This window comes from Cygnus atratus, chromosome 4 (genome assembly GCF_013377495.2).
Source record: "Cygnus atratus isolate AKBS03 ecotype Queensland, Australia chromosome 4, CAtr_DNAZoo_HiC_assembly, whole genome shotgun sequence".
NCBI lineage: Eukaryota > Metazoa > Chordata > Aves > Anseriformes > Anatidae > Cygnus > Cygnus atratus.
This window is the reverse complement of record NC_066365.1, coordinates 51,164,075-51,191,628: the sequence shown is the minus strand read 5'-3', so window position 1 is coordinate 51,191,628 and position 27,554 is coordinate 51,164,075. Positions and strand designations below refer to the sequence as shown.

Below are 27,554 nucleotides of genomic sequence, written 5' to 3'. Positions count from 1 at the left end.
GAATTGTTCAAAACTTAGGGTCTACCTCATTCAATTCCCATATATAAACAACCAGAGAAGAAGTCTGAATTCATCTTAGGATCCCATTTCTGTACATGCAGAATTAAAAATAAATAAAAAACTGCCTATTTAAGGTCTAAATGGCTTTTTGTTTCAAAATATACATCGAGGTTCAGAAAAGATAAATCAAGAACACAAAAAGCACAGGGAAATGAATGGAGCATAAGAATAAACTGATCATAGAGTTCTTAATTTAAAATTCTGTATCTTGGACAATGTACTAAAAAAATAATACAACTATTATATTTGTTCTTGCCCACTCAGAGATCAAGAAATATAAATCTAATTGCATCTGTTCTAACATTCTCAGTCGTACTGTGTGTGATTTAAAACACATAGATAAATGTGGAACTAAGAAAACTAATTTCTGATTTTTGTCACCTGCATCTAATGTTGCTATTCAAATACATGTGATGCTTCTAAATGTAATGACTCATTAAAAAGGAAGTGAGAATTCAATAACCTGCATAAGATTAGGTTTGCTAATATTGTTGATACTACATGCGTAACAATAAAAATATTACTAAATGAAACGGATCATAATCTTGCACTAAATTAAGGTATTATGAACCAGGCTTATTCCCTTCTGTTAAAAAGGCAGTCAAATACTTTTCAAATTTATCTGCTAGAGAAAACACATTCAACACTTATTTAATTAACAGTGATAAAATTTTCTTCTTCCAATAATTTAAAGCAAAGTTGAAACAACATATCATTAGGATATAATTCATTTGGGATAGCTTAGGTCAACAATATTAAATAGATGCCATAAAGGAAAGGGATTAAGGACCTCAACAATAAAAGAAGCCTCATTATACCAAGCCCTTAATGTTAACCTACAACTTGAAAGTACATTGCAAGAGAATAGAAAAGAGAAAGAAAAAGTAACTTCTTGCAAACATGAAATACCAAATGCTAAGCAGTGCTTTGAATAACTGGGAGTTATGTTACTTTGAAAGAACAGTACTCAAGCAATTAATCCTTTCCAGGACTTGGTAACTCTTAAGAAGATACTTGAAATAAATCTCACCAATTCTGAAAAACACTTTATCAAAACTAATGCTTTCTACTTAATCCTATTTTTAATATTGTTATATTTACGAAACAATGCAGAGATAGGTATCCAGCAAGTGACCACTCCATATAAAAGATAAGTATGTAGATTCAGTTTACGTGACAAGGGTTTAGTAGCAGGAGGCCTGCAGGGGCTGCCTCTGCTCACAGAGCCCAGCAGCTGCTCCAGGTCAGATCGGAGCCAGCTCCAAAAGGGACCCACTGCTGGCCAGAGCTGAGCCAGGGAACGACACTGTTTGGGCCTCTGGGAGACTAGATTGAAGAAAAGGAAAAAAACTGCTGTGCAACAGCAGCTGGGAGAGCAAGGAATGAGTAAATGTCAGAGAAACAGCCCTGCAGACATCAAGGTCAGCACAGAAGGAGGTACACCAGGCATGGAGCAGAAGTTCCCCTGCAGCTTGAAGAGAGGCCCCTGGTGGAGCAGGCTGTCCCCCTACAGCCCACGGGTCCCACATGGAGCAGATCTCCACGCTGCAGCCCGTGGAGGAGCCCCTGGTGGAGCAGGTGGATGTGGCCTAGAGGAGGCTGCGGCCCATGGAGAGCCCCCACAGGAGCAGGCCCCGGGCTGGAGCTGCAGCCCGTGGAGAGGAGACCACGCAGGAGCAGGGTGTCTGGGGGGAGCTGCCACCCACGGGGGACCTGTGCTGGAGCAGTTTGCTCCTGATGGATGGACCCCATGGTACGGACCCATATCTGGAGCAGTTCTTGAAGAGCTGCTGCCTGTGGGCAGCCCACACAGGATCAGTTCAGGAAGGATGGCATCCTGTGGGAGGGACCCCACACGGAGCAGGGGAAGAGAGTGACTGTGAAGGAGCAGCAGAGACAAAGAGTTAGGGACTGCAGTCCCCCTTCATCATTCCGCATTCCCCTGTGCCACTTGGGGAGAGGAGATAGAAGAGGGTTGATAGGGAGGAAGGTATTTTCAGTTTGCTTTTAGTTTCTCTTTGTGCTAGTCTGCTCATGATAGGCAACAAATTATATTAATCTCTGTACGCTGTGTTTGTTTTGCCCATGACGATAATTGGTAAGTGATCTCCCTGTCCTTATCTCAACCCTTGAGCCCTTTCCATCATATTTTCTGCCCCTTTTCCTTTGAGGAGGGGAAGTGAGAGTGGCTGTGGTGGAGTTCATCATCCCGGTGGGGTAAAACCACCACAGTATAATCAATACAAGCTGTCCCGCAAGTGATTATATTTCATGCTGGAAGTAGTTTATTTTATTACCTTAGCTATGATATGGGTTTCCTGTATCACTAGGTAGAGTCTACCTGAAAGCACCACCCAAACAAAGGAAACAGTGAGTACACCTGTGCAGCTCTGTCAAGATTAATTCAATAAAAGCCAGAAGACTCTAAGAAGCAATAGATGAACTTTGTTATAAAAATGTGGATAACCTCACATTGTTATAACATATTTAGGCATGAGACAAGAGGGTAATAGAAATCCCAGTGACAACTGCTGCCAGTATTTATGGAGAAAGATTGGGAGATTTGCCTTGGGCTACATGATTAGAGCAACCATCGGCAGCTTATGCTGACAATCTCATCTAGAGTGTAAAAAAATTTTTAGAAAACAGCTCCTGTGGCAACATCCAACCCTGTGCAGAAGGCTAAGCATGTGGTGTAACTTCTGCATAAAGGGTCTAGGCTGCTCCATCGGGCAGAGCCCAGACACATCAGAAACTCACAGCAAGTGTCCTGGGTTCATGGTGCCGGGCCAAGCTGGCCTGGAAGGGATGAAGCCCTGACTGGTGCCTGAGGTGCATGTGTGCGTGGCAGTAAGAAAATACTAGAATATAAATTGCTATTTGCTCCCTATACCCATTGTCCTTAGTAAATGTAATTCAGATTTTATGTTACTGGACGGTGTGGTTCTGTTCTTGCAGCCACCTTACCCAGTTTCTTCAAGACATCCTCACACAGGAAAAATGATCACATATCACATTATTCACTAATAAATACTGTTCATTATCTAGATTATGCTAAAGCCCCAGCAGAGTAAAGCAGCAGGCTGCTATGCAAATATTACTTCTTTCCCCGGAACATAAATTAAATAAAAAATAAATGAAGAACAAGAAAGAGGTATGCAGGAAGGACATAACATTCCAGGAAAATTATCCTAGTGCCTTGTTATTGGTGATAAAGTAACAGTTAATTCTTGGAAGAGAAGATGGCAGATTTTTTGGACAAACCAGCTACAGTGTCCTAAGCATATAGGACGGGGTACAGAAAAGGGCAAGGACGGAGATAATAGTAGGATTTGACAGTATACTTGCAAGCCTAGCAAACAAGAAGGTGCAGGAAAAATGCATTTAGAGATGCCTTTTGATAAGCAGAAATGGACAAATTGATGGAAGAATTTGAAGAAAGAAAAAAATATTGTATCTGCCTTTAAAATGCCTAGGAAAACATAGAATTCTGGTTCCACTAAAACCACTGACCCATTTCATCTGACTTCAGTAAGGCTCACATTCAAACCTGCAATTTTGATGATACTTTGTGTGGCATTTTCTCCACCAGGAGAGACTTTGAGTGCTTTGTTGTGCATCACTTAATATGCATTTAAGTTTGGCCTATTTTTTGAAGAGTGCATGGTGTTTACTGATGACTAACAATATGATCTTATGCAGCATTTTTGATGGCTGATTCCATACAGACATTAATTTATTTTTTGTTGTGCTAGTCTCTTTTCCTTTAAAATCAAACAAATTAAAATAGCTCTAAGTTGTATACATGTAAGATATTGTTTTGCTTTAATAAAAAAGAGAACAAAACGTTCATGTAAGACAAGAACCATCATCCTGCACTGCTGAAGCTGTTCACTACTTTACAGTACATTCCAATTTAATAAGTGAGAAAGATTCGCCCAGACCCCCAGAAAAGTTTCTTTTAAAGAACTGCAGTTTGCAAAGTTTAACACATTCAAATAATTCAAGTCTTTAATTTGTTTAATTTGCAAACTTATTTAGAAATGTTCTTAACTATTATTATTGACTATATATTATATTCTTAACCAAAATACTTGGGTAATGTGATAACAGCGTAAGAAAGACATTTCAGAAAACATTGGAATTTAATTTTTAAATGGAAACATTATCATCATCTTCCATCCTGTGATTTTTTTTTTTCTGTTTAAAAGAGTCAAGGATATAAGGACAGTTTTCACATGTTCTAATTTCAAAAAGCTTCAGGATTCTCTGTAGTTCTGTAAGCTGCTGTTGAAACCTGTTTGAACTAGAAATAGTATCACATTCTACAAATAAACTTGAACAAAAAAGGCCTTTACCAAGCAGACTTCTGAAATGGTTTCTAACAGCTTTAGCTGTTGCAAACAACACATGCTACTTGGTATACTCACCAAAGACTGTCCTGGCAGGTACAGATTCTCTGTTAAGCCAGAATGACACTTGGGAGAGAATGACAGTCATGATACAGGGGAGGTAAGTCTGAATGACAAAATAACCGATTTTTCTCTTCAAGTGAAAATGAGCCGTCATTACTGTATATTCACCTAAGGTGCCACAAACAAACAAATACAATGAAAAAAAGGGTTATCATCCTAAGAAAGTCCACGTCTCTGGTAAAAAGTTTGTTATATTTATGTGAACCAAATGCACTGGACTTAAATTGCACAAAATTTACTTTGTAGTACGATATATAAAAATGTTTTTAACTTTGGGTACAACTACATCTTACTCCCACTGATATCCAGTAAAGATCAGTGTTCAAGGACTTACGGGAACTGTTGTATGCCCTGAGGAGAACTTCAGTCCTGCAGGCTTCTGCACAAAAGCAACCCTCTGCATTCACACAAAGAATCATAGAGCCACAGAATAGTTTAGATTGGAAGGGACCTTAAAGATCATCTAGTTCCAATCTTTTTGCCATGGGCAGGGATGCCACGTGCTAGATTAAATTGTTCAGGGCCCCATCCAACCTGGCCTTGAACATCTTCAGGGATGGGGCATCCACAACTTCTCTGGGCAACCTGTTCCAGTGCCTCACCACCCTCTGAGAATGGTAGGCACGCTAAGAACACACTAAGTCTACAATGAGAAGACAATCATGGAGGTCCATCACAGCCTGGCACATGTAGGAACACAGTTTAAAACCAGGTAGAATAATCCAGTGTTTAATACTAAAAGAATGATGAAAGGAAAAAAATGGTTGAAACCAGCATATTTTACCATCTACTAGACTAAAATTGTCATTTACCATCTGAAATTAAACAATTATCCAAAGCTTGCATTAAAAACATTAGGATTCAAGACTGAGCTCCATTTAGTATAAAAAAATCACTGGGGAGTTTGCTTCTAATATCATTTACTACTTATTAACTTACAGAGAATCAGAAGACGTGATGTGCTGCTATGAGCTCTATGTACCATACATTAATAAGCTCTGCCTGATATCTCACATTTTGTAAGTTGTTTTTTTTTTTTGAGTAGCCTTCTACCACCATCAGCAATGCCTATGTTCTATTTAGCCAAGTGAGTGCTTTTTTCCTCAAATATTTTTTTACTAACCTGTACTGGATTTAACTGTCTCTTTTCCAATTGTTTGGCCTAAAAGATCATACTGATTCAATCTTGAACCATCTGGTGCCACCTGTACTGAATCTGAAGCATTGTAAGTCCAAATATATGTCACTTCTGAAGTTGTGTATGCATCTGTGGGAAATAAGATATAATATTTTGTCAGTAATTTAAACCAAACAGCTTCCATCAAAATTCATCAAATTAGAAAAACTACTTAGTTACCTTTCAAAAATAAATCCCCAAACCTAAAAAGCTAAAAAAAAATTATATTATATTGTAAATATGATAAATAATATAATATAATATAATATGGTAAATATATATATTTTTTATATATATATATATATATACACACATTTGACTGCTAACTGAAATTCATACCTAAATATGGCAAGGTCCTCTGACAATGCCCTTAAAAGATTTTAGGAGCTCTGTGCATTGGTCTGTGTATCCTCTTAAATTTCACTCCCTATCATTACATCTATTTGTGGGACATACTGACAGTAAGCAGGCTGCTTCAATACTCTGTCATTGCATTCATGAGAAGACATAAATTTAGCTTAAGGTATGTCAAAATAAACTAAAATGGAAGCAAATCAACACCGAATTTTAGAAAGCACTAATGCCTCTCCAGAAAGTAAAAAAGAAAAAAAAAAAAACCTGAACATGTCCTGCAAGTTTTTCCAGTCTAATACCCTACTAACTAAATGCAGTATGAAGGAAAAGGGTAAACCACTGATGGAAGAAATTGTGTGTTCATTTTGATTAGCTGAGACAAGTACATTTTAAATCTTATCCATATCTGTACTGAAGTGAAAAAGAAAAGCAACATTTCTGCTGGGCTGCAAACATTTTCACTTGAGAAATCTCTGGAGGCCCTGAAAGAAGCTTCTTCATGCAGCTAGCCATAAATTGTATGACTAAAAAAATATAGCAGAGTGGTAGCTTGCAGAAATTTTTAACACTTCGCTTCAAACTATTCAGATTCCCACAAGAAGACCTCTACTTTAATGAAAATCAGTACTTTTGCCAATTGCCAATTTACCCCTTATCCTCTCCACTGTTAGTTAGACTTTTTGATGAGGATGAAGAAAGGCAATTTATTAAACTACAGCTTCTCCAGTGCATTCAGCTTGGCTCTTCTCTTGAGTATGACAAAGAAACTGAGACAATCTTGCAGGCTGATGATCCTCCTAGCAAAGTAAGATTAGCAGAATGTGGAGAGCTGTGATAAATATCTACCACTGGCAGACTTGCCTCAGCTAAACCAAAATCCTCAGGATTCTGGCTTATTTTCAAGACTATTTATCATTCAAATTCTACCCCAGAATAAAAGCTGAAAAATGTATAGTAGCCTAGAAATAAATTCTAGATAAAGAAATAGAAATGAGTGAGAAGCTATTCAAAATGAACAGAAATAAGTCTTTGGTAAAGAATAAGTCCAGCCAACTGGCTGGAGCACAGGTGACTTCACTGAGAAAAGAAAGACAGCTTTTCTAACATCACATTGCTCACAGTTTGAATTCTACTGTTTGACAGAAATGCAGAAACCATGGGCAGAAAACAAAGAACAAATTAGTAACCAAAAAAAAAAAAAAGGGAAAAAAAACTGTCACAAGAAGTCCAGTATACCTCATCTGAAGGGTTTCCAACATAGAAATGAAGATCAAGTCATGCTATGAAGTCTCTGCTTGGCCTGAGTATCAGTTTCATTATTATGTTTGTGGGTTTGTTTTTGTTTTTTCTAAGTTTTTTTGAGGCTACATATGAGTCTTTTTCTCCCCCATACCTTATAAATCAAGCGTATCTTGCTGTGCACATATATATATATATATATATAAACATTATTAGTCAGTAGCTGGTTTGGGCTAAGATCTCTGGTGTTATGTAGCTATGTTTCATTATGTAACATAAATTTAATATAATATTTAGGGGAAAAAAGGTTTCATGACAAAAATATCATTAATTCTAACCATATTTTATCTCTACAGCTAAGAATTCCCTTTAGTGTGGCAGCATAATCAGAAATACAGACTTGGTTTAATTTGCTCCTATTTTCACCACCAACTCCTCCAACCTCTAGGGAAAGGGGATACATTTGGGTTATGGAAAGATTGTGCACAGTTCTCTGACAGTGTTCATATGGTGAATTATGTTACTGGCAGCCCATCATCTCTTTTGCAACCTGTGCTGGCTACAGTTAATAAAACAGACAGAAATTATTGGTATTAGAATTAAACAGACAGAATTTGTTGGTATTAGCTAGTTTCCTAAAAAACAAACAACAACAACAACACACCATGCCATTTCCAGGGCACAGCAGAGAATGTAGGCTACAGCCAAAGAAAAAAATAGAAAACTCTTCAATGTATGAAATCCAAGAAATACATATATAATGAAATTCTAATTCACAAGGAAGAAAAAGAGACTGCTATATAGGTGAATGAGGTTATACTGCTTTGAAAATAATACCAGTGAGATCAAAGTTCTATCTAACCTATCTAACATGCTGATCTGCTAAGAGCAAATTTTTTATCACAAGAAGCCATTTGTTGCCTTCATTGACTAAGAATGTAAAAATAAATACCATTAAAAATAAAGAGAAAATAGGCTTCAATAAAATGAAAACAAACTTTTTTCAAAGTCTTTACTGTGCTGTTCATTAATACAATATGTACATTATACACAGGCTGTGTGCACCCAGGTCTGTACTCATCAGTATGGTTTGCATTCTGGAATAAAAGCAGATCAACGCAGTGATAAAACTGCATAGCACTTATTGTTAAATGGTGCCCAGACAGCTTTAAAATACATGACAAGGCAAAACACTCAATGGAGAAAATTGATTTCCATATGTCAGGTTACAATTTAAAAAAAAAAAAAAAAGTAGTCTTGTGCTTTAAACCTCTCTTGTAACTACTTTTTGAAATAAAGTGATGCTTGAGTAATGTTAGAAACCAAAGACTATACTTCTGGTTATATACTCACAGCTGCCAAATTTCAATGGGCATGAATGAGCATCCATAGGGAAGTCCTCCAAGTGCATTGGACATTCAGCTTGGACTGTAAGCCTAAAAGGCAAAAGAGCACTATGCATTTAAGTCAGCAGGACAAGAAAATCAATTCCACAGAAATGAACAGTTAATGCTGATTTAGGAGATGAAACCGAAATGTTATATTAAAGTAATTAAAATTTAAATCAGCTCTTGCTTCCTCCCTTTTATGTATTCCTTTGGAAGGCATTGACTTATCACATCAGAAAACTAAAACAGCTGACCTCAAAACTATGAGGAACAGCCATTTAAATGAAAATATAAATTATGTAACTGCAGGTTGTTAAGAACAGTCATTTTCTTCTCATAATATTCTGAGGTACATGTGTGATTATATGGCTTTCAAAAGCTCATTACAAAAGCACATAAAATGCAGTTAATTTGTCAAAGGACTGTGCTCCATAGTATTCTGATATTTTTTAGAGTTTGAATGGAAGGTGTAGAAAAAAGCATTTTTTTTTTTTTTTCAAAACACTGTTGCCATTCATTGTCTCTGTTACTTTTGATTACTGTTTTTGTTTATTTATAGGCATGACTATGTTGTCAATGCATTCACTTTTGTGCATTTGGTGAAAAATTCCCAGCAGTATCACAGTATAAAATATGTGGAATAATACAATGAAAAAGTTTGAATGAGTTTTGACATACTTTTCTTTCCCATTATTTGTAACTCAATTAATTAATTAATTAAAGTTCTTTTTCTCCTTTCTATTCTGTAAGTCCCCTTTGGGTGAAGATTTTCTCTGGACTTTTTCATTCCTCTTCATCCATCCTCACATATCAGCTACATTTTCCTGTACTTCCAGTGGTTCACAGTCATTGTATTCCCCACTATATTTTGCCATCCTTACACACAAAAATATTCTATGTTTCTATTTTCCCATTCCCCAAGAAAGAGCTTCTGAAATCAAGGGGGGAAAGACAGAAAAAAGTCAGCAAACAGCTGAAGACACAGGAAAGAAGTCACAATACCGTTTTAAATAGAAAGAGATAAAAAGGTTGCTTAAAATCCATGCAATGAAGGCTGTTTACACATGAATCTCACAGCCTCAGAAACAACATACTCACAAGTCATGAACTAATTAGTTAATTCTAATTGACTTGACCCACTTTATTAAAAAAAATCATAATAGTTTCATAGAATCATAGATCATAGAATTATAGAATGGCTTGTGTTGGAAAGGATCATAAAGATCATCTTAACTCCACCCCCCCTGCCACCCACTAGACTAAGCCCCATTCAACCTGGCCTCAAACAACTCCTGGGATGAGGCATCCACAGCTTCTCTGGGCAACCCGTTCCTATGTGTCACCACACTCTGAGTGAAGAATTTCCTCCTAATATCTAATCTATATCTTCCCTCTTTTAGTTTAAAACCATTCCCCCTTGTCCTATCATTATCTGCCCATGTAAAAAGTTGCTCTCCATCTTTTTTATAAGCCCCCTTTAAGTATTGAAAGGCTGCAAAGAGGTCTCCCTGAAGCCTTCTCTTCTTCTTCTTCATGCTGAAAAACAGTTTCAAATGGTATTTTTTATTGTTTATGGTATATAATTAGAAAACCTTTTGGAGGAAGAGAATTTCATTTAGTTTACAGAGAAACAATTAGAAATATTGACTTGAGCACAATACCATAAATAGGGTTCTCTATTTCCAGCACACTTTTCTGAACCTCTCCAACTACCATATAATTCAATATGATTAGCAGCCTACAACCTACACTCAGTACTACAAGGGCTTGGGAGCTGTACAGTAAATCAGGCTTAAGGGATGCCAGTATGGCTGCATGGAAAAGATTGCACAGTATACATTTTTTTTACAGCTCACATTTTATATCTTACTTAGGCCAGGGATTTTAAGTCTCCTTTCACAACCAATTCAATTTGTTAAATAAAAGGAAAAGAAATAAATGAAGTCAGAAGTTTCTGGAAATTTGGATAAAATATTTCCAAAAATCTCATATAGATAGCATTATTACAAAATGAGTAATCAAAGAAGAAATCAGTTTTCTGATTCAGAATCAATTTTTATAAAAACACTGCTTATGCCTATGCATACGTGATGTTTACAATTTTTAAATAAATTATTTTCCAACCAAATTTAATATATGTTACCAGCTAAATGTTCATCTTAGCTTCTAGTCATGCCAGGAAGCAAAAATGAAAACTATAAGTAAAATACTGTATTTAGATGTAAGTACATAGTTATTAGCAAGTAGGGTATATTTTCCATATAGTTCTTAAAAGGAAGAATTTGAGGCTGTATTAACCCCTTTCACTTCCTCTTAACATTCTTGTTGACACTGATCTCAGTAATAAAGTTGTCTAATGGCTCACATGGGCATTACATACAATGTGTGTAGTAACAGGCAGAAGTCATATGCTTGTTTAATCCTTCTAAGATGGAGCTTGTAAACTCTTGCACAGTAATTCCCATCTGAAGGCCTCAAAGCACTTAATGCAGGTTGTCACTATCTTTTAATATGCTATACAGGTATGAAAATGGAGGAACACATAGGAAAACTAATCTACTCAAAATCAACCAACAGACTTGTAACAGAATTGGAAACGAAACATACATCTTCCTAGTGTTTTTCTGCTGGGCTACAAATGGAACAAAGGGAAGTCTTCCTGGAATCTTATTTAATTGTTACCTGGAAAAGTCATATCAAGAAATAGCATGAGTAAAGAACAGAAGAAAATACATACCTCATGGTGTACAAGAGAGTTCCATCATCTTGGATTCGTAGAAGCTTGTTTGGCATTGTCATATTATGAGCCACTGACTTCTTCCCATTGTGAAAAAATGTATCTGGGGTCCAGATTTTGCTGGCCATTAAGTTGTTCAATCTAAGAATGTTCATTGGGCCCTTAAACTTTAATCTCTCATCCTTCCATCTCTGACGGAAGAAAACATCTATTGTGTACTCCTGTAATGGAATAAAGATATGCTTTTTGACACAATGAAAAATGTATCTGCTTTTTGAGGACCAAAACAGAAAAGCTGTGGTTGCAAAATTCCTTTGGTAAGATTATGTCAGGGAAAAACAACTATCAAGTGAAATTGTATAATACTGAGAATAATAAACAGGAACTCAAAGTACTATTGGTATGACATTGTCCTTCACAACTGCTAAATGTTGTCTGTATATCAAACCCTTCCAGTATTTAGATTTCTGTACCTCATACATATAGTATCTGTGACAAAGGTAATTTCAATAAACTTAGTTTTTTACATTAAGAAATAAGAAAAAATCCACAGAAAGATATGGCATTACTCATGTAGCAGATGCACCTGTAGGAGAATAATCCAGCATTTCAATAGCATGGAGGAGGGCTGAGACTGGAAGGAAGAAAACAAGCCTATCCATAAATTGTAAAATATATGCAGGCAGATGGGTATAAGGAAGATTTTTGGAAAAGTAAAGACCTAAAGAAGTATAGATTTTATTAGCAAAAATACTTAGATAAGGAGCAAAGCTGATGAACAACAAGTGACCCACGCACTGTCTGCTGAACTGTCTGCTTTGACGCCTAATCTTGGGAAGGAAGGAGAAAAGTATGCAAGCAAAAAAAACTGATGACCTAGACCAGATGCCTGTGTCACACAGCGCTAGATATTCCATCTGCTATTTTTTGTTGCTTTTCTTAAAAAAAAAAAAAAAAAAAAGATGCTGATTAAACACTGATAATGTAAGTTCATTAACTAACTTTAAATTGAAACTGTAAATGGATTAGTGGTTTGTTATTGTCAGCACAACACATAAATTGGAAATCAAAGACCATAAAAACTTTGTTGGAAATAAGCTGCTTTCTGTGTACCAGCAAATGTTACCTTGGAGCAACTTCAGTTTTGTTGGACAGGTGCAAAATGGGCCCATGATTTCAAAACATGACTGATTTCAAAACATTACAACAGCCTGTACTATTACAATTACTCTGCAAATGATGCAACTTAAGCAACCCATCTTTGAGTATACTATCTTTGAATGGACAAGTCCTAATAAAATTCTACCAATATAAAATATTCAAGTTATTTCCAGACAGAAGTGATTGGAAGGAACTTAACAGTCCTCATCACTTCTTGCTGTCTCCCTTGTGTGCTGAGCAGACAGCAAGAAGTGATAGCCCATCTCAGTTCCTTTTCCTCATGGTCTGAATTTTTTGGGTGGTCCTTTTAGGACCCAAGAGTTGGACTTGATGATCCTTGTGGCTCCCATCCAACTTGAGATATTCTATGATTCTATGACTCTATTCTCTGCGAGCCCAGGAGCTCAGAGGGTCTTTTCCAAGATAGAGACAGAAGCTAAGAAGATCTTTATGTGGAATAAAGGAAAGAAAATTCTGTTATCTGAAAGATCATGACAGGGATAGGGGAGAAAACAGCTGTAATTAAGAACTGTGACAGGTGCTGTGAAAGGAGGATCCTTTAGGAATGATATAATGAGGTACTTGTAAACTCACTTGACAAAACACACAAGCCCAGTTTTTAGCTATATCAAGAGACCTTATATTCCATAACACAACTTTTGTTATTTTTCTAATTCAAATTATAGTTACTCAAACAAATATTAAACAAAACTAATACTACCATACATTGAAAATTAATTTGTTTGGATTTCTTTAACATCAGTTGTTACTACCTATAATAATAGTTGAGTAAACATATCTGTAAACAGACACTGCTTCATGATAAATAATTTGCCCATTTCTCTGTAACATACGACATTGCATAGTTCTGCTTTATTTTCTAATTTATATGTTGTTTGCTAACTATCCTCTGACTTAAAATTCCATTTTCAAATTCCAAGTTATCTAACAGTTCACTTATGGACCAGGGAAAGTCACAAAACACATAAAATAATGGAAGACCAAGAGCAGCAAAAACTGCAAGCTTCCTTTTAATATCTGTCTGAGGGACTTTGCCAATAAATCATTGCTATGCATGAGAAGATTGATGTTTGAGGTATACAGAAGTGGAAAGAAGAGCCTGAGGGAGTAAGTCTTTCAAATCCCTCTAAAATTCAAGAGAAATAAGTGGTAAGTTCTACAAGTTCCTTTGAAAAATATCTCCTGCACACAAATTATTAGAATGTAAAGTTTTTGTAATGTGTCCATCAAAAAAGAATTTCAAAGGTCCCACTTCTTCACCGTCTTCCATCATATATAAAAAGAATTACTAGAGATATGAGAAAAAAAAAGCAGACATGAAATGCCGCTAAATCAAAACAGCAACACTTAAAAAAGAAAAAAAAAGCACATCTGATGTCTGGACACAGCTTAGGACGCAAAACAAATAGAAGAAAACCTGATCTGCAGACTTGAAAGTTTACACTGATAAATCCCAATTTATCTACAAGTAATTCTGTTCTCTCTATTGGCACATTTCCAACCAAATCATGCCAGAAAACTTTGTTTGTCAGAACATCTGATTTAGAAAACGGAAAGAGGGAATTACCCAAGGTCTGGTGTGAATGATCATGAATATCACCTCCTTTCATTCACCACAAAGCAATAAAATCCCACATAGCTCTTAATTTTTCTTCTTCTAGACATCAATGCATTTGCAAAGGGAGTATTGGGATCTCAATTTTATACAAAGGGAAACTAAAGCATTGAGATGACCTTAACTTGTTTCAGTCCATTTACAGAATGATTACAAAAAGCAAAGTACAATCGATGCCTCTTGAATCCCAGTGCTGTATTCACTCATCCATGCTCCCTCCTGAACCAAATCTATTCTACTTATGATCACAAATACCACTATGATGATTACCATGCAACCAAAACAGGAAGCTAATAAAATATTTTGAATCTAATCAGTATGATAAAAAGTCAGCATTTACCCAAAGATTCTACATAAAGGTTATGTAACTATTTCCTATTCCATCTATATATCATTTTGTGGTAAATGCTGTGTAGTGCTTATTTTCCAATCAAAACTAACATTCTGTTAGAAATGCAAATCTGGATTATAGAAAAAAAAAGACTCAAATTAATACCTGATATTCATTTAATACAACCTGCAGATATTCTCCTATATGAAAAAAGACCACCATGTCTCTGGACAGTACCAAACTCTTGTCCAGTGCTGAGTACACTATCTCCACAAAATCACAGCAGCATACTTCCAGAAGTACAAAGGACTTCTGTGATCTCTTGTAGACAAGCAAATGCTTCCTACAGATTTATGTCTGAAATGGTGCTTTTATAGCTGAACTCTAATACTGTGCAATTAAACATAACAATTCAAATATGTATTTTACTAGCTTACACATAATTTTAGGGAGAGGATGAGATTCTGTAATAGTACTGTAATAGTACTAAGAAGCACTGAGGCTCTGCTAGTTCACTGGTCAAAAGAATAAAATGGTGAAGGAACTCTTCTTGTAATGCATAGTAGTTTTGCACAACAATATGCACAGTAAAAAATATATATATTAGTGTCTCTGAGAGAAGCTTTAACTGAGTATAAGCAATCTCTTCTTATATGACAGTCATCTTTTTATTATTATTATTATTTTTATTTTCTTTTTGCTAAGGCTAAATTTGTCTGGGAAAAGCTCAAACAAAAACAAAATCTACTCCCATCCTCTCAGATAATGGTTTTGGGATTTTGTCAGTGTTTGTATCTGGAGTAAAGATGGAAGTGTTCCAAACATCTCAAAATTGCAAGTGTCCATTAGCAATCTGTATTGTTGTGAAGCAGACTGAACATTTTATTAAATCACCTCCTGGAACACAGCATTTTTTTTAGTGAATAGTTCAGGCCGGAGTTCCTCATTCCCTACTTGTAAAGATTTTTCTGAGTAAATTCTCTAAAATGTTTGGCCTTTTCTTGTCAACTGTTGAAGCTGTCAACTGACACGTATAACCACAAAAGCAAGCTTTAAATACTGTAAAATAAAAGAACAAAAAAAATTAAAAGGTAAATTAAAAAAAAAAAAGAAGAAGAAGAAGAAAAAGTAAAGGAATCGAAAATAGCACATATATCTTTTTATTGATTTTTTAAAGACAGACAAAAATACTGTAGTTAACACATTGGTAATATAAACACAGGACATTCACGGACCTAAATCTTGAATAGCTCGTAGGGACTTCATATTAAATTTTACATAACTTGTTGATTTTATTTCTCAAAAAGCATAATTCATATCTACCTCGAGGCAAGTATGTCTTTTAGTTTAGTTTAAAAACATTAACGACATTATCATGAGACTAGTATTGTTGAATGGCTGATATGTAGCCAAATATCAAAACCACTTCCAAGAAACCAAAGAAGCAGTTTTAGAAAAGCAACTCTAAAAATGCAATTGCTCAAAGCAAACTCATCTGCTTGGAACCTGAGCATTTTGGATACACCTGAATTTTTGTTATAATTTGATATTTGTGTGTTTGAAGAGTGCAAATGCATAATGTAACTTCTGCAAATTAATTTTCCAAACTTCCTCAGTAAGTATTTAGATCTATCTTTTGAGTGAAAACTGCAATCAGCTTTACAGCAGGAAGAACAAATCTTAGTTTGTTTTCTTGGTCATTTAATTTTCAGTGGGACAGATTTATCCATGGTACAAATGTAATACACAAGGGCTAACACCCAACAACGTTCTGTACAACCCAATAGTTCTTGGAGTACACAGTTGGATGGTGCTTGTTTTGTCTTGACCTTGGCCTGCCTAGAAGATTGGACAAATAATATTTCTAATATGTCAATCATAAATAAATCATAAATATGTCCAAAAAAACTCACTCATCTAACAGTATTAGAACTGAAAGATTTCTGGATGCAATTCACTCTCACAAAATCCCTCAACACTCTAGTCACAAACACTGACTACTCAGGCTCTGTAGAAGTACTATTAGTACATTAGCTGTGTATCTAACAGTAAAACTCACTGCACAGATTTATAAAAGGAGTTAATTTGTCCTTTCCCAAAATTTATCTTCTGACGTGTATAAAACACAGAACATAGAAGAAAATAGCAGACAGACAGATACTCCTTTCAGGTTTTTGAGAGAGGTGAGTCTTATACACTGGTGAATAGAAATCTTGAAAGTATTACAAATAAACACCCTCATGGAGCAGGGCTGAGATTTGATCTGCACTGTTGGTTATTTTTTAACAAAATCCTCAACAGCCCCATTAAAATCTTAAACATTCTCTTAACAATCACTCCATTTCAAACAAACCTTCATTCATTTTTAAATATATAAATGTCTGCTAGATATTTTTGACTTTTAGTACTATAAAGAAAATGTGGTATATTTCTAGGGAATTGTAGCATGATTTTCCTCTATTTGAAGAATTTATTTCAAGTCTTTTATTTCTGCTTCTTCTGTCAACTTCAGTCATTTTTGTCTAAGCATTTAATCTAAATTAAGTATTTGAAAAAAGTCTGGAAAAAAATGTGTTTAACCAGTTTGAATGGTAGCGTCTAAGGGAAGAAAATGTCTTCTTATTCATATCCATTTATGAAAAGGTGATTCTCTGAATGGCTCTCTCTTTCCATGGATCTGATAGAGAATGAACTCTGAGTCTAAAATAAGCACTGAGGAGAGATAAGAGAGGAATGGGAAATATATAAATTGGGTTTACTTAGAGACTGAACATTATTCACAATACTGTCACTGAAAATACAAACATTTCTCGTTACCCTTTTTTGTTCAGACATGGAGAAAGAGCAACCCTGAAACACAATGGATACCTGGTGCCAGGGACAGGAATCCAAATAGAAAGTACATTGGGAGCTAATATCAGTGCTTGGGCACAGTCTCTGACAAATGAAACTCTGATATTGATCCACTTGACAGGATACTGCACAGGAAAACAATGCTTCCCAAGAGGAAAAAAGGACAGAAATTGTGCAGACCATCATGTGAGGTATCCTCCTTAAAAACTGCCTATGGATTTCCCTGCAAAGGCAATGATCTTGGCCTATAATAAAAGGGAATAGAGCTACCAATTTACTGACTTTTCAGAAATATATCCGTAATAAAAGGACAACCTAGATGCTCCCCAATGCCCTAGAGAAGTAATTGTATTTACCATTTCTGTTTGCATTTTAGTCTTAATTTACACTTCTGTAACTGAACTAAAATAAAATCTACAGTAAAATAATTGCTTTACTTTTTTTTTTTTTTAATCTTTGGGAAAAAAATCATAATCGAGCATTCCCTTATTCTGTCTGGACCACACATCCCCTCTAGAGCCTCTTCCCAGATATGAAACCATACCTAATAATCAGATTTTGAAGCAGCTAAAACATTAAGTTAAAAAAAAAAATGAAATACAGAATGGAATTACGAAATCTGAAAAGCAGACACAGAAAAATAAATGTGATCTGGAGTTCAGCCTCTTCTCTGAGGAACAATCTTCAATTGCAGCAAGAGATGTTTTAACACTCCTTGTGGTCATTTCTGGTTTGACCTTCAGTCTTCATTAAAAATTGTGTACTGGCTATATTTGAAAAATCGGAAATGAGTCTTGAAATTTAATTGCAAATTGACAATATGAAAGGCTGTGTTGCAATGAACTCATAGATGGTCTAGGTATAACCATCTATGCAGAGAAATGTTCACGTTTCTCGATGCTAGAATGAAAAACAAGAAGTCTATCAGCAAGAGATTAGGAAAAAATATTGTGTAGAAACACAAAGAAAAAATAAAGACAAACATAGTAAACAAAACTCTCCAAATACAATAAAAAGCTAAGGTTATAGGTTGAAATATAAAACTGTAAGAAAGACTGTTAGTTTTAATATTAAGCAAAACTGATTTAGGTCCTGCTACCTACTAACTATGTATTGTAGGGAAGTAGGAAAGACAGTTCCCAGTGATAATTAGAAAGCCTGCTGTGAGGCAATACTTTGCAAAAGCTTGGCAGAGTTTTCCTCTCAGCAGACATCATATAAAGGTTCTCAGTGGCTATATGCTCTGTCTTATATACAGTAACTGTTGCTGGAGGAGCAAATAAGCTTTCAATTTTTGTATATATTTTTTCCTCTCAAGCAGATCAGCACTTATATAGCTATCTGGGAAATTTTAGAAGCCGGAGCGTTAGGTGAGACTGGAAGGAAAGTAATTCTGAGAAAAATATGTAAAAGTAATTTGCTTGGAGTACTAAAACCAGAGCTATTGGCATATCTATAAAGCTATGCCACTCTATCAGACTGGGATTAATATTATTTACTAATTTTGAAAAAAAAATAATCAATTTTAATTGCTTAAGTTAAATCATGTCCATTTTGTCATCCTGGGGACCATATTCCAACCAAAATTATCCTTCACTTTAGAATTTTCAGAAATGAAATAATTTAATTAAAAATGTTTTAATTAGCCACTCTGATCATAAATTAACCTTATAATTCTCCTTAGAAAATTAAGAGATGCTTTGTTTTTCAATTGTTCTGTTAATTCGAGGGGATTTGTTCTGTTTTGTTTTCTTTTGTTTTGTTTTAAATAATGCAGCTTTTATTCTCTCAGGCTAATGTCAAAGTAAATTTGTATCACTGATCTGGCTGCAAGCCCATAAGGCATAGCATCATAATACTGAACTTAAACATTTTGGAGAAATAACATCTCAAAAAGACAGAACAGTGAAAACAAAACCTGTTTAATCCCATTTTTGTTTGCCTTCTTTGATGCTCATTAGTTTGCAAAAAAAAAAAAAATCCTTTTGTATATTGGCATTTTCTTTGACATTACATACTGTGGGTAATATACAATAGCATTTTTATAACACAGCTAATATGGGTGCAGCCATATTTTAGTCACAGCAGTTCACTTGAATTGCAGGTTGCAAAAGAGTTCTAGCAAAGATTAAACAGATTTGGTAGATTACTACTTGGGGCAGAACAGAGAGTAGCATTTTCTATTATTATTTATTTAGTCAAAATGTTAATCCACAATGAGGATCAAAAACTTTGACTCGAAACATGTTTGCAGAATAATCTGAGCTTCAGATTTTACCTCCTGAATTTATCAACCACAACTTCAGCTAGTCTAAAAATGGTCAGAGATCAAATTTGCCTGGACTTAACTACTTTATGTCAACTACTTCATGCTACTGGAAAAATACAGAGAATTTTTATGAAATTCTACACTACAGCAATCATACTGAGTCACAGGTTGTACACAATAACATACTATCATTAATGTGAACTACTGTACCTAGTGAGGAATACAGAAACCTCACAAATTCCTCACAAATAACCCAAAACCAGTTAAGGTTAGGATGACATTTTATTAGCTTTTTGAATCAACACTGATATGCAACATCAGCGTCCTTAGACCCAATCAACCTGTAATTCAACCTGTAATTTTCAGTGTGCCACCTCTCTGTTCCATGCTATAATCACATATCAACCATCTCCAACAGTAGTGAGTTCCCCTCCTGTTTTCAATAAGCTTTCTTCCTAAGTACTGTTGCTTTTTATAAGATGCTAACTGCCAAAAATAAATAATAGAATATTTACAAAAATAAAAAATAGAAGAAAAAAAAAAGGGCAAATAGATAATGCAAAGGGGTACAGTCATATGTCTGCTGACCTTCTTTGTTAAGAAAAATCCCAGGGGAAGGAATTCTGCTGGCAGCAGTGACTGTGAAAGTTTTGGACAACAGCAGTGCCCAGCTTGAAACCCAGATGGGACTGAAGGCTTCACTCACACTGTGCAAACATTTAACCTCAGGGGCTGGAACCCAACCTTCCTAAAAAGCCCTGCAGTTCAGTTTGGGCTCCCCTGAAGACTTAGGAAGACATGGGCAAAAGCCAAACTTATTTTTCAAGTGAAAGCTTTCAGGAGGAAACTTTAAAAAAAATTAAAATGTACCAGTGGTCACAACATTTACAGAAGAAAATATCCTTGAACTCTCTGTATAGTAGTTTACATTATCAATTCAGTAATGCAATACCTAAATGAAAGAGTACTCGTATAAACTCTGTTACCTTTGCATCTGACAGAATATGGGATAATTTGGAAGTTATTATTTCAAAATTTATATGTTGAAATTTTCTAATCTACTGCTCATACATTTCAAAATGATTTAATAATTAGCTACTTAAGTTAAATTAACCCTGAAACTTGTAGCAGTAGGTATTAAACTGCTCTTATCTATCTACTTTTTTGCAAATAAACCTCCCCATTACAGTAACAGCTGCCATTCTAATGTACCACAGTCTGCTTCAATAATACCTCTGAATACAGCAGTTACAGTAGTGACATCAAACGACCTGAGAGCTTACTGTGTTATCATATCTGCCTGTGTAAATGGATATCCAGAGTTCTCCATACATTTATACACTGATGTCAAAAGTGTTCCAGGAGCTTGGTCAAGGAGCTTTCCATTAATGCCCCATTTCACCACAAGTGACCTGCACAGCCTTTAATAAATCTTCCTGTACCACAAACATCACATCTTTAAAATTGGTTTAACTTCATCTCCCAATTTTTCAGGAATGCTGTAGATGTGAGGACTGTGAAGTCATGCTATACTAGAGTAACAAGGTCAAGTGATGGTTCATATCACCTTTGCATATAGTGTGGATACCCATTTTTTATAATTCATGATAAACAAGAATCAATTCAGAAACTTAACATCATTAGGAAAAACACCTCAAGAGAATTTGACACATGCAGTGTCAAAAAGAAAACAAATATGCCTTTTTTTCTATGAAAACAACTTTTCATGTGAAGCATCAGTAATTTATTCTTCGCAGTGGAAACAAAGCTCAAAAATGAAACCACCACAAAAAATAAAAAAATAAAATAACAGAATGTATTCTCAAAAGCTGTGATTGCTAGTCAGTGAACAAATACCTTTGAAAACACACACTGCACTATAAATAATATTCAGTTCCATTGCAACCTAGCATGTAGAATCAAAATGCTTCCTGTTTTGTATGATGCATAATGTGAAAGTTTTCACAGGAAAAAAAAAAAAAGTAAATATAGACTGGTTTTAAAAATATTAATCTTCTTATGCATATACAAAGACAGTGTGTTATATTTCATATATTATCAATGATGTTTAAAATTCTTTATAAATAATTTTATCACTTTTTCACCACAATTACACATAACCTGCTTTGTGTATCTCACTTAGTCCTATGTCCATTCATCTGGTGTACGTCTTAGAAACATAACAACCCAGATACTCATAGGGCTCTCATATTGTAAAGGACCAGCAGGGAGTGGTAAGGGCAGCTAGATGAACTTTCTGAATATGTCATCCTTCCCTTCTTTCCTATCAGAGGTGTTTTATCCATGAAGATCTTCCTTACCAGTGCAACACATTCTCCCTAATCTGCATCTGATTTGCAGTGAGCCTACAAAGGACCCCTTGTCTCAGAGTTTTTTTCTATTGCTGTTTTCATGAAAAATTGTGATCCAGAGCAATATTTTGATACTTTCTTTCTTTATAATGTCACTGACTTCATTTAGATGGTCCCTGCTAACACTAGTAGACCCAGGGACTATGAAAACCCTAAGCACTCAACAAAAACTATAAACTCTTGGTTTGGGGCTCGTAAGAATATAAGGCCAGAAAATCTTGCTTCCCTGAAATATTTTTTCATGTGTTATCATTACAGAAATTTTTGCTAAAATTCAGTTCACAAGGTGATCCACTGATGACTACATTTATATGAATTTCATTAAAAAAAAAAAATCCATAAAAAAAACTTACCAAAATAGTGGAAATTTTGATAAACCTTTTTTCCACAATGTTAGTTTACTAAACAGTGCAAATGATGCAGGACAGACTGGTAAAACCACACAATTCGTGCTGATGAGCCAACTTCCAAGCTAAATTTCAAGAGTATTTTTGCAAACTAACTCCAGTCAAGTCCCACATTGTGTGCTCTTACAGTGCACTTTCCAGTTTAGTTTCATCCAAAAGGAATCCAGTTTGCCCACCTCAAGACTGCTCCAGAATATGAACCATAAGTACAGTCAAGGGGGACAATAATCAGGAGATTCACTGGTACAAACTGGACAGTTAATACAGATGTACTTATCATCTAGGGTCTATAAACCAATTTCCATCTTTGGAACTTCTGAGATTTGGTACTTCCTGACTTCAGGAAAATTGCTCCTAATCTTCCCACAACAAATGAAAGCAGAATACAATTTTAAAAGCAAGTTTATAGCATATCTCTTTACATCTTTTACCACACATGCAAAAGACTCAGAAACTCACCATATCTGTGTCTGAAACAGGTCCAAAACTGGTCACATAGATGTTAGTGAAGACTTCAGTAATACTATCTGATAAAAAAAAAAAAGTAATCACTTTAAATCTACAGTACTTCAAACTCTCTATACAAAATTATGCAACATTTTGAGCAAGTTTATGCCCTTATTTATTCCTCTGAACCAGAATCCTGTGGTAAATACCTGGGGTCTCTACCCCACTTAATTACACTGTGATTACAAAGAGGTTATCAGGCAAGAGTTTGTCCCACTGTGTAGTTCACTTCACTTAGACGACTATACAGCTATCAGAAACATATTTCCCATATCTCTACCAGCAAAAATGATCACACTGTATTGAACTGAACGAGGTAGTACAGTTCTAAACATATAATGCCTTTTTTGCAGAGGTATTATCTCTGTTTTTGCAGATAATTCCTATTAAAGCCTTTCTAGTTCAAGGCTGTTTTCTTCATCCTGAACAGTTTTTTTCAAAGCCAAAGACAAGAAAGAGGTTACAAAACAATTACAGACTACACCAAATGTAACACTCGACTGTGTTCTATATTTGAATTGGGTATTTTTTAAGTGGCATGCTTTAGCATAATAGTTCTTTCCCTTGACACGTGGTGGTCTTGAGATACTGCTGCAGTACTGTAAATACTGTAAAAAAAAAAAAAAAAAAAAAAGTGCTTCCCAATCATTGGAGCCAGACAGCCATGAAATCAGAATATTAAATATTGTACTGCAGGGAAAAATAATTGCTGAGTTTTCTGTCTTCAGTTTTCAATTAGACTCAAAACTGAATGATATTCACTAAGAGGGATAGCACACTCAGGAAATTTCTCACAGCCATTGCCAGCTGCGGTCTGCATTCAAGACAGTCAACACGAGGAATTCTCTGCCTTAAAGCCAGTTGCTGGCTGGATAAGAAATATTTGAATACAACTAGCTGCACTTTGACTCAACCCAGAATTTTCCATTCCTAAAAAAAATACATGCCTGTGACATGACTGATCCTGCTATGGTATTACCATTTCTATATTTAAGCATCATTTAAAATGGATGGTTAATAGTTTTTATATTGCTAAAAGCTACCTTTTGACAAATATGTGGCACAGACAGATTTTATGTGTAATTGTACTGAGGCCAATAATCACTGCCCTCTATTGCAAGAAATCAGCAGTACTCACCCATGACTGGAGGAGCTCTACCAGCCACCAGGCAAAGGCAAGACTGTTAAATGTGTGGCTGCACAGAGAGCACTGTATTATCAAAGGGATGTAGCTGCACCCAAAGCAGAGATGGAGGTGATACAGTGCTTTCAGTGAACTTCTGGAGCATGATGAGAGCACACTCCTGCACTTTCACTTTTAAGGAAACTTGAATTTGCTTCCTTAGACCAACACTAGACACATATTCTTTAGAATATAAGACTTGGTAAAGCCTTCCCTCCAAAAAAAAGAATCTTCTTTCCAGGACTGTCATTGCTTTTCAAGCAAATAAATAAAGGCTGATTGTCACTATGTGTCATTCAGGCACTCTGAAAGTTTAGAAAGCACATTTTCCCTGCACATCTTGAGAGTTGTTTATTTGTGTGATAGAGATCTCAGTAATTTCTTCTGCAGCATCTACAAAAAAAGCAGAGTTGATTTCTACTCCAAAGAGTTTACAAACTAATTTTAAGTCAATGGACAACAGAAAGTGCTGTGTCTGCACTGTTCTTAATATTCAACAAACATAAATATGTGTCTGGCTGAAGTATAATACTGAAACAACAGGCACAGTTCAGAAGACTAGTGACTGCATGGTGCCTGTGGGAGACTCTCCAGAAAAAGAATTACTCTCTCCAAATGGTTACCTGGCACAGGGTGAGATGCAATGGAGAAGTGACAAGACAGACTACTCTTCAGGGGGTAAAACAGTGCTGCAGGGACTAACTGTGAAATTTGGCCTGTACTGTAATGACAACATACAATCTTAATTACAGTTCCACGAAAACCAGTGCTGTTACAAATATATGACTGACAATCAAGTATCCCAACAGCAAAGAACCAGGGTTAATTTCAATTATACTGGTATAATCTGAAGGAACTCTGTCAGAGGCAAGAAAATCACTTGGCAAATCTGAATCTCAATCTGTTTCCCCCCCCCTTCCCCCCCCCAAAAAAAAAAAAAAAGTTATGGTTGAAGCATGGTCCTCTTGTAACTTCACCCTAATGATACCAGTTGTTTGCATCTGACATACTATTTGGCTTTACAATTTGCATGTAGTAAATTAAAGGACATAAAATCTTCATGTTTGCCTTGCACTTTAAGTTTTTATATTAAAAATAAATAAATAAATACTATATCCAATCACATTATTTCTATTTCTGGATACTTCCTGTAATTGTTGAATTGTTATTACAACAGCCTGTAGATTCCTCCTGTTGGTGTGCATTAACCACTTCAAATCAGGGATCCCAATTATCCTTGAGTCAAGGACTAAGACTGAGGGAGAGGAGGAGGAATGGATGGGGGAAAGACGAGGCATGCTATCCAGAGATTCTCAGCTGTAAGAGCTTCATTTTAGGTCATCATAATTAAGAGAAGTACTTCAATGCATATAAAAAGTACTGGGGCAAATTCATCCCTGATAGCTTCAGGAATAAGAATGAATACAAATTAATCATAACCATTATTTTCTGTCTGCTAAAACTGCCCTTAAGCCATCATAGCTCCAGGTAGTGATGACAGAAATAAGTTTCAACGCAACCAGTTGCTTTTCCCTGAAGTGAGGGTTCATCCTAACTGCAGGCACTCCACCAGGCTGCTTCTCCTCAGGCGAGAGTCACATTGCAGCTGAGAATGAAGGGAGTGAGCAGAACATCTTGAAACACGGTATAAAGAGAACAAGAGAAGTTGGAAAGTTACAACAGATGAGAAGACTGAGGGAAAAGGAAAGATAAACAAAAACAGAGCAAAAGAAGATACAAAAAAAAAAGACTGAAGAACAGAAAAGAGGAACTGGCAGACTCTTTTCTGCCTCCTCTCAACATTCTGCATATTTTACATTTCTATTCATATCCTACATACAAGGAAAATGGTCCTTAAGAAGCAGAAATGTAATAAATCTTGAATTATTCCAGTTATAATCTGTTATTATTAGCAGACTGAGCCTTGTGCATCTTCATTTATTAGTCTACTTACTGTTACAACAAAGATTCATCTGAATTACAAATTTGAATGCAGTGTTTCGTAATCATTATCTATGTAGAAAAAAAAGAGAATCCTTTTTTGCAACAAACATTCTAGTTTTCACTTTGAAAGAATACATGGTTTTCAAATAAACTCTGAATTAGAGCATATCATTTTGTCCCACTAGTAACTTACTGAAAACAATTCAGAGAAAAAAGGACAGTTTCAGAAGACTTTCAGATGAGAATTCGTCCAGCAGGCACCACAGCTACAGGCTTTATATAACTCACATTCTGTTAAGAACAGTACTAGTTATCACAGTCCCTCTTAAATCACTGGAGATTCAAACAGTTCTGTATCATAAGTACTTCTGCAAAAGCCAGAGGAATGTACTCAGCTAATAAATGTTCAACGCAACATGCATTTGTGTACACATTTACAGTCTATTTTTGTGAGAAAAAATAAGGTCAAGGTTTTTCCAGTATAAAGTCTTTTTCTTAAATTGATATGTCAACACCTCACTGAAAGGCCTGATTTTGAAAGTACTTAAATCAATGGAAACCTAGTGCTTTTGAAAAACAGTCCAGTTTTTAAAGAACTGTTTGTTGGGAGGAGTGGTGGCTAATATTTATACTTGTGATCTCTTAAGTTATTCTGAATCATTTCCTTTGAAGATTGAAAAATGAACCAGGAACAGGAAAGGGTAAAAATGTAGTTTCCACTTCCGATGTTCCCATTAAGGGGAAAAAAATCTCAGGTATAGAATATGATATATTCTATCATTACACATGCCAACATTACACAGACTGCCATGAAATTCAGCAAATATAGCTGAGCTAAAATAATTTTTTTTTTAATGAAAGCAGCCACAGCTGTTAAAAGAGAAATATAGCCTTATCTGACTTAGCTTAGGCTAATTTCTCAGAAGACAGAAGCCAAAAGTAGTTGAAAAGAAATGGACAGTTAATAATAAAGAGAGGAAGAAACGCCCATCCTAAAAAAAAGCAGTAAATGCAAGAACTGTTAAGATCATGTTTCAGATGATTCTCAAACACTGGTTTCTTCTGATTCCCTTTCCTTATTTGATCTGTCATGCTATCGATATTGAAAAAAAAAATAATCAAGAAATTAAAAAAGTATTAAATACACCAAACAGCAGAAGATTTATAGATCATATGTATCCTTAGCTGGAAGGTTTATTGTGTGTTTGAATGACATTTAGGATTTTATAAACATTAATTATAATAACCTCTCTCTGAAGACAATAATTCTGCTATCTGCGTTTTTCCATACTCGGGAAGCTGAAGCAGAAGGATTAAGCAAAGTATAAATAATACGAAATATAGGTGTTTACCAAATCTGGATTTAGCTGTCCAACATTAAATATCCACATTGAAAAATGCTCATTGACTTGTCAGAAATTATAAAAGGAGTTCAGAGCCTAGCTGGAGTTGGTATCAGTA

At 35.4% G+C, this 27,554-nt stretch overlaps 1 protein-coding gene across 1 annotated transcript in view; it reads right to left on the bottom strand.

Moving 5' to 3' along the window:
• The window catches only part of GABRA2 (gamma-aminobutyric acid type A receptor subunit alpha2), a 56,172-nt gene that overhangs the window by 7,282 nt on the left and 21,336 nt on the right, over nucleotides 1-27,554 (bottom strand). The window contains exons 3-7 of the mRNA XM_035553492.2: nucleotides 22,919-22,986; nucleotides 11,431-11,651; nucleotides 8,659-8,741; nucleotides 5,659-5,802; nucleotides 4,491-4,643 (exon numbers count right to left, since the gene is read on the bottom strand). Of these exons, the coding sequence (XP_035409385.1) occupies nucleotides 4,491-4,643; nucleotides 5,659-5,802; nucleotides 8,659-8,741; nucleotides 11,431-11,651; nucleotides 22,919-22,986 (669 nt within the window). The remainder of the gene's footprint in view (nucleotides 1-4,490; nucleotides 4,644-5,658; nucleotides 5,803-8,658; nucleotides 8,742-11,430; nucleotides 11,652-22,918; nucleotides 22,987-27,554) is intronic.